At 46.1% G+C, this 8092-nt stretch overlaps 1 protein-coding gene across 1 annotated transcript; it reads right to left on the bottom strand.

The window, feature by feature from the left end:
- Positions 1–534: 534 nt before the first annotated feature.
- On the bottom strand, positions 535–2707 carry LOC123062925 (uncharacterized). Its single transcript, XM_044486620.1, has 2 exons — positions 2493–2707; positions 535–1976 (listed from the first exon to the last, which is right to left on the bottom strand). The coding sequence occupies exon 2, from the start codon at positions 1859–1861 to the stop codon at positions 668–670; it is 1194 nt and encodes a 397-aa protein (XP_044342555.1). The 5' UTR covers positions 1862–1976; positions 2493–2707; the 3' UTR covers positions 535–667.
- Between the last annotated feature and the right edge of the window lie 5385 nt (positions 2708–8092).

Here is an 8092-nt window from a genome sequence, read left to right as displayed (position 1 = left end):
CAGCAGCAGCAGCAGCTAGCAGCCATAGCAAGCCTGCCTAGACATCTATGGTAGATTTCAAGCGGCGACACATCCAGTCCAGGTGAAAGTGAAACATCCTAGGAGGCAAGGGGAAAAAATCAATTCTGCCAGATATTTTTGCCTGCCATCTTCATTTTTTTTTTTTTGGTGTTTCTGGCTCTGCATATGCGGCTCTGGATTTCTCCAAGACATTTATATCGAACAGCTTCTTTACACACCTTCAATTCAAGACCAGGTCTCAAAAATATAACATATGCTGCCACTACTAGCCTGCATAGCTGTCATGGAGAGAGGCAACTAAGGAACGGACAGACAAGATGAGCCCCATTCCAGCCTATGCCATGGTGGAGCTTATCAGCTAAGACAGCATTGTGGGGGCAGCAAACCGACCAAAAGTGAACTTGCCAGCCAATGCCAGGTGCACAGCTCATGCTTAGCCTTTGCAAGATCTAAGCTACTTGCTACATTGATAAACATGGAACTAGACGACTGATCTAGACGGACGATTCATGCTACTCCAAAACTTTACAAAAACCTTTTGATTGCCACAAAACTGTTATCATTAAGGTAGGTAAGAGGAAGGGGGAGGAGAAAATGGAAGGGGGGAGCACATGGTAGAAGGGCAGAAGCCACAGGTGAACACTACTTAGTATCTAGGGACCTCCTTGAGAGGCAGCATGGGCATTGCGGCGCTTGGTGAAGAACCTGCAGGCGAGGATGATCCAATATGGACGCCGCTGCGAGAGGAGAAGCCGATCTCATCTGTGCCATCCGGCGGAAGCTGGTCTTCCCTGATCATTGTGCGGAAGGATATGGAGCCACGCTTTGTTGACGTGTCAGAGTTCCGCTCGATTTCTCGGAAGCTCTGGTTGGCCACAAGCGACGAGCCCTCATAGTAGTAATCGTCATAAGGCACCATCTCTGCTATCTCCCTGCTGCCTGCATCTTTGAGTGCCAATGAATCACGGACAGGCCAGAATACCAGCAAGAGTATCCCAACAGTTGTGCCGGATAGCATCATCACGAATGACAAGAAGACGATGACCTCAAATGCTTTATCTCCTGGGCTGGGCATCACTGAGAACCCTAGAAGAAGCACCCTGATAGGAAGGAAGAAAAGCACCGACATTATCAGCCAGGAAACCCTCTTTCGCAGCGCCTTGTTGATGACCAAGGATAACACCCGAGATCCAACATAGGAGACATAGCTCATCAGGACGGCATCGATAAGTCCCAGAAAAATGGTGCCAAACAACGGATAGGTGCAAACATTGGTGTCCCCAACTGGCATGGACGTCTGAATGAAGTATTTAGCAAACACTCTCCTTCCATGTGCACTGTTCTCATCCTTAACAAATGTAGGCCCAACAAACACAAGAAGGGCCTGAATGAAGAACACCGGAACACAGAAAACCAACATGTAGCCAATGGTCTTCAAGTTCCATCTCTGGGTCAAAGTGCCCAGCTCCCTCTTCTGTAATGAGCCATGCAGGAGGAAAGCAAAGCCAAAGAAGATGCTTGGTTCAGCAAACCCTAGATTGGAGAGAATGTAGGCGTCACATGCGATCTTCTGCCACACTAAGCTGGAGAACAGCCATCCCTTCAAGAAGCTCAATCTCACAATCTCCCCTACTCCCCACCAAATAGTGATCAGAATCAGAGCAATGCGAGTCACCCAGGGACCATTAAAGTAACCGAGTGAGAGCAAGGTCCCTTTCCGAATCCGAAACCAGAACTGGATTGACTGAAAAATGCAGTAGAGGCCCAGAGCAGCAAAGGCCACAAACAGTCCAATCGTAAACCAACCGACTATATCGGCAGCTTCTCTGCTCAGGTGCATCACCCGAAGAACAGCTGCCACGCATGCTCTCTGCTCGCATCGATAGCACAATGACCCACAAATACCATAGACTCAGCCTGCTTCCAAGTTCCAGCTGTGTCCAGCTTCCACAACACTGTAATCGACAGATAATTACATTAGATCGATTGAGGCAACAATCCAAATTTGATAAGTACAGGTACAGGCTAAAACAAACAAAGCCAGCTCTCAAGCAAAATTGGTTTGGTTTGATTGCACCCTAAACCTCAGGGGCACAAACCACAGTAATAACAAGCTCCATTAGTTACTAGCACACACGCAGTTCATAAAGACATGGAGTGGTACCGAGACGCCCTAAGCCGTAACAAGCATAACATCCGATTTAATCGGCTAATTAACAAGCACAACCGGGGCATGTAAACATTGCTCGCATCAAGCAACTAAAACCTTACAATTCCAGCACTAAAAGACGGTAACATTTAACCAGCAAACACTCCAAAAACAGCAAGCATAGCACTCGAGCAGCATATCCTACTCGTTTCCACCAACTAAGCGGCTGGAGGCCAGCCCGTTAAGCAGCGAGCAAAGCAGAGATCGCCAGAGTAAGCTGGCAGCGATATTAAGACGAGGGCGAAAGGTCCGCGGGAATCACCTCGGCAGGGGGCGGGCGGGCGGGCGGCGGCGGGGGACCTCCCCGGCGGTGGAAGCTGCGGCGGCAGGGACCCCCGATGGGATCCGGCGATTCGGAGGCCGGGCGGGAGGCGGCGGCGAGAAGCTGCGGGATCCGGCGGCGGGCGGGGCGGAGGCGGAATGGGGGCGCTGGCGGTGCAGGCGGGCGGGGGCGAGGGGGAGTGGGGAATGGGGGAGGTGGAGAAGGTGGAAGGGGAGGGAGGAGAGAGAGAGGGAGAGGAGGATGGGAGGAGAGAGAGTCGAGACAGAGCGAAGAAGAGCGGAGGGGGGTGGGAGACAGCCTGTCTCCAGTTGTCTTGCGGCTCGGTAGGTGCCGACCCTCGCGCCTCGGCCGTCCCCACCCGAGCCTACGTGGGAGCGGGGCTTTATGCTGGGCGCACCAACGCGTACCGCAAGGTCAACCTAAGACTGATTTCGCCCACCTAATATTGGGCGTCAACCCATGATCAGAATGCAGGTTTTCCTTCCAAACTCAATGTGTTGTCTTGTTATTATTTTAAAAGATATGTGTTTTCTTTTCTTTTTTTCGGCAAAAAAGATATGTGTTTTCTTGTTATTATTCTAATGTGTTTTCTCTTGAGCAAGCGACATTCTTTCTTTTTTTTCGAGAAAACTTCCGATCTATTCATCAACTGTTAATGTATTATTACAAAGAACGCTAGAAGTAAAATTTACATCCGGGTTCGTAGACCACTCAGCGACGACTACAAACACTGGAGCGAGCCGAAGACGCACCGCCGTCATCGCCCCTCCCTCGTCGGAGTCAAGCAAACATTGTTGTAGTAGACAGTCAGGAAGTCATCGTGTTAAGGCCCCATAGGACCAGCGCACCAGAACAACAATCGTTGCCGATGAAGAGAAGCGTAGATCAGAGGAATCCAACTTGCAGAAACACAGACGTAGACGAGCGAAGACCGGATCTAGTTGAATCCACTAAAGACAAACGCCGACCGGCTCCCACAAGATCCATCGGAGACAAACCTCCACATGCCTTCCGACGACGCTTGAAACATCACCGGGACAAGGGCTAGGCAAGGAGGACATTATTCTATCTCCAAGAAGCCATCGTCGCCTCGTCTTCTTGAGCATGACACAAACCCTAACAAAACTGAAAAAAGCACATGAAAACGAAGCCCTCCTGCCAGCAAGGGCCGGGATCCACCGCGCCTTCATGGTCCAAGGACCATAGGAGACGAGGCGGACCAGCGGCGGCGCCGGCGAGAGGCAGTTGAAACCCTAGATGGGAGTTCTTAGGAGGGCAGTAGTTGGTGGACTGTCTCTAAGCGACATTCTTTCTATAGAGAGAACAAGCACGTAGATGGAGAAAACATATAATGCACGTCGGGTGGTGTTTGTTTTGTAGGGTTTACTATAAGGGCTTCATTAATTTAAAACTAGGCACTATACTATTTTCTAAAAGAATGCACGTCGATTGGAGTTGAAACGCCATAGACGTACGGTTTCGATGCATCATCGTAGTTACCTACCAAGTCGTCAATCTTTGAACTATCTAACACGGTTAGTAACTTTTGCGCTATGCATCTTTGCTCGTCAAAGAATATGATTTTGTGTTTTTAATAAAAAAAACATAATGCATCTTTGTTAAAATTACACATGTAGTATTGCATGTATCTTTTGTACGAAAATAGTGAAGTTTGAAATATACACATGATTTACTACTTGAGTTGCACCGGTTCAATTTTTTTATATGATGCCTATGATCATTGTTGCATCATTTTTTCCATGAATATGTTATATCTTGACGCACATCATTAAATTCTTCAAAGGAAACTTCACAATTTTTCGGGTTGGAGAAACTATGGACTCAAAGTATTGGGAGGACATCAATTCATGGTCAAATGCATTAGACAATTCTACTTTCAACATCATATAGTCCTTTTTAATGCGAGGATCAACAATTTAGATGTGAAGGACTTGCAAGGTGACATGGTTGAGGTGGTGGTCTAGTTTACTACTTGTTGCATATGGAGTATGTGTTATTTGTCTCGGCGGGGAAGAAAATGCATGAAATGAGAAAGGAGAGAGGGCGGGAAAATGCATGATTAAGATTACTTTGGACAAACACCACGCGTTGCATATCTTTTGTGTGACCTTAAGAATATAATGAGTGGTATTTCCATACACATTGTCCGGTTTAAAAGTATGGCGGATTGATCACGACTAAGTATTACCAATTAATTGGTTGAGCGCTCAGTCAAGCAACTAGCGCGCGGCGCGTGATACTAATGTTCCAACTAACGATTTTCCTGCAACCCTTTGGCAGCATTTAATGCGAGCAATTGTCGTGATTTTCTTGTGCCCAATCGGCTTTAACACACTCTCGTGGTTTTCCTCCAACGGCCTTGGAGGAACGAACACCCGCTCGATACCCGTTAGCCCTCTAATCCTGGACAAAGGGAGTAATGTGTAGACCGTTCCATCGAAATAAACTCCAAGAAATACTCCATCAATATATCTTTGTAGAGCTTATATAATTTGTCTAAACCCATTTAAAATATAACCAAGTTTATAAGAAAAATAGCAAGTACACAATTTGTTTTTGCTATGAAGGCAGGAATTGTCTGTGTTAATTAACATGTGTTTATGTTGTTCAACACTAGACCAAACATGACTCTGGGAAAATATACATCATGTTTTCATGAAAATTACATGGTCAAATTTTATATCATGGCTAAACCGAAGGATCATTTTGCAGTTTAAAGATAAACAACATTCCGAGTAAACATGTACATAACAAATATATCAAATACGTTAAAAAACTTAAGACTAACTAAATATTATTTCAGGTAGTAAAGTTTATTCACCTCTAAATATATCAAATACATTACTATTTTATGACTCACTAAATATTATATAAAGCAGTAAAATTTAATCACCTCTAAAAACATTGCATCCATTAACAAATTATGATTAGTCAAATATGTTTTAAAAGTATCACTCCCTCCGATCCATATTAATTATCGCTGACTTAGTACGAACCAATGACAATTAATATGGATCGGAGGGAGTAGAATTTATTCACCTCTAAAAATATCGGATCTACAAAAAGCATTTACGAGTAGCTAAATCTTTTTTAAAGTGGTAGAATTATTCTGCTATGAAAATATCGGATACGCAAAAAAGCATTTAGGACTAGCTAAATATCATATCAAGCAGTGAAATCAATTCACACTCTAAAAATAGAATATCACATCCATTAAAAATCATTTATGACTGGCTAAATATTATGTTTAAAGTAGTGAGATTCGCTCACCTCTAAAAATATTGCATCCATTTAAAGTAGTGAGATTCGCTCACCTCTAAAAATATTGCATCCATTAAAAACATATAATATTTCTATACGAAGGGAGTACTATTTCAAATAGAATAATACTTCCCTCTAAGAATACCGGTTACATGAATATTATATATCAGGTGGTAAATTCCTTCATATCTACAAATATTGGGTACAATCAAAGCATTTATGGCCGGCTAAATACCATATAGAGCAGTGACATTCATTTCAGCTCTAACAAATATTGCATACATAAAGGAGCATTCATTGAGGAGGTAAAATATTTACTCACCGAATATCGCCGCAAGTAATGTCGTTTGTACTCATGCTGCCAAAAAAAGATACTCTGGCTGGCGTGGCTATAGCAAAGCGTGTGCACCTAGCAGAACCCCCTCGCAGGGCCTTTCCACAAGAAAACTGCTGAGAACATACCGACAGCTCTCGCTGGCCCCGCCTCCAGCTGGAGGCTGAAGCGTGGGGGCCCAAAGCAGCCTGCCCGGGCCGCCCACGTGGGCCCGCGGAGTCAGCCGGCGAGCGAGGGCTCGCTCTCTCCCGGAAGCGTTTCCGGTGGGCAGAAAGCGTGCGCGACGAGGCAGGCACGCAGACGTGGCAAAGAAGGGTGCGGCTGGTGGGTGGGCCTGGCTGCCTGCTTCGCCCGACCCTACTTTTCAGAGAGAGCGACGCGCAGTCGGCCGCGCTTTTTTTGGTGCGAGAGCGATCGGGCCGTACATGTTCCCCATTCCTCGCGGGCCGCGGGTGGTGGTAGGCCGGGCGAGCTCCCGTTCCATCAGCGTCCCGTTCCCAGAGATGCCTCCTGGAAAGGGAATGGTGTCTCGTGCTGGGCCAGTACTTCACAGTTTCTTTTTACGGGGAGTATTTTATTTTTGACAATCAATACCATGATATATTTATAGTAGCAAATTGTACATGGTGTAGATACATGAGCTGACTACAAAGATTACAAAATAAAGTCTAAAGAAACGAGCAAGTCTTCGACATATTCAAACTCTTTCTTCTTCCATGACACAGTCTTGTGCCTTTTTGAAGTGAGGCGTAGGAACATAACAAAAATATCAAACCACAGACCTATAAATACCAACGCGGGTTCTCCCATTATTTTAATTTGAACCGCAATGTGAATGTTGCGATGCACGCACGCCACCATTAAAGTAATCAACCAACATCGGCAAGAGTACCAACACAAGTATTCCAAGGACAAAAAACCAAACAGCGAGGTCGACGTCGCTGAAAATCAAGAGTACAAATCACCATTGTCGAGGACGTAGTATCGGGATAGATATTGCGAGGACAATCCTCCTCGCGACTGTTGGGGAACGTAGTAATTTCAAAAAAAAATCCTACGCACACGCAAGATCATGGTGATGCATAGCAACGAGAGGGGAGAGTATCATCTACGTACCCTCGTAGACCTTACGCGGAAGCGTTATGACAACGCGGTTGATGTAGTCGTACGTCTTCACGATTGACTGATCTAGTACCGAAGATACGGCACCTCGACGATCTGCCCACGTTCAGCTCGGTGACGTCCCGCGAACTCACGATCCAGTAGAGCTTTGAGGGAGAGTTTCGTCAGCACGACGGTGTGATGACGGTGATGATGTTGCTACCGGAACAGGGCTTCGCCTAAGCACCGCTACGATATTACCGAGGTGGATTATGGTGGAGGGGCCACCACACACGGCTAAAAGATCAATGATCAACTTGTGTGTCCATGGGGTGCCCCCTCCCCCATATATAAAGGAGTGGAGGGGGGGCGGCCCTCTCTATGGCGCGCCCTAGGGGAGTCCTACTCCCTCCGGGAGTAGGATTCCCCCCTTCCAAGTAGGAGTAGGAGAGGAAGGAAGGAGGAGAGAGGGAGGAAGGAAAGGGGGGTCGGGCCCCCTCCCAATTCGGTTTGGGCTTGGGGGCGCGCCTCCCTCTTTTCCCTTCCCTCTCCTCTATTTCACTAAGGCCCAATAAGGCCCATATATTGTTGGAAATATGCCCTAGAGGCAATAATAAAATGGTTATTATTATATTTCCCTGTTTATGATAATTGTCTATTGTTCATGCTATAATTGTATTATCTGGAAATCGTAATACATGTGTGAATACATAGACCACAACATGTCCCTAGTGAGCCTCTAGTTGACTAGCTCGTTGATCAACAAATGGTCATGGTTTCCTGACCATGGACATTGGATGTCATTGATAACAGGATCACATCATTAGGGGAATGATGTGATGGACAAGACCCAATCCTAAGC

Source organism: Triticum aestivum, chromosome 3A, assembly GCF_018294505.1.
Source record: "Triticum aestivum cultivar Chinese Spring chromosome 3A, IWGSC CS RefSeq v2.1, whole genome shotgun sequence".
NCBI classification, from domain to species: Eukaryota; Viridiplantae; Streptophyta; class Magnoliopsida; order Poales; family Poaceae; genus Triticum; species Triticum aestivum.
This window is presented reverse-complemented; position numbering and strand designations above follow the sequence as displayed.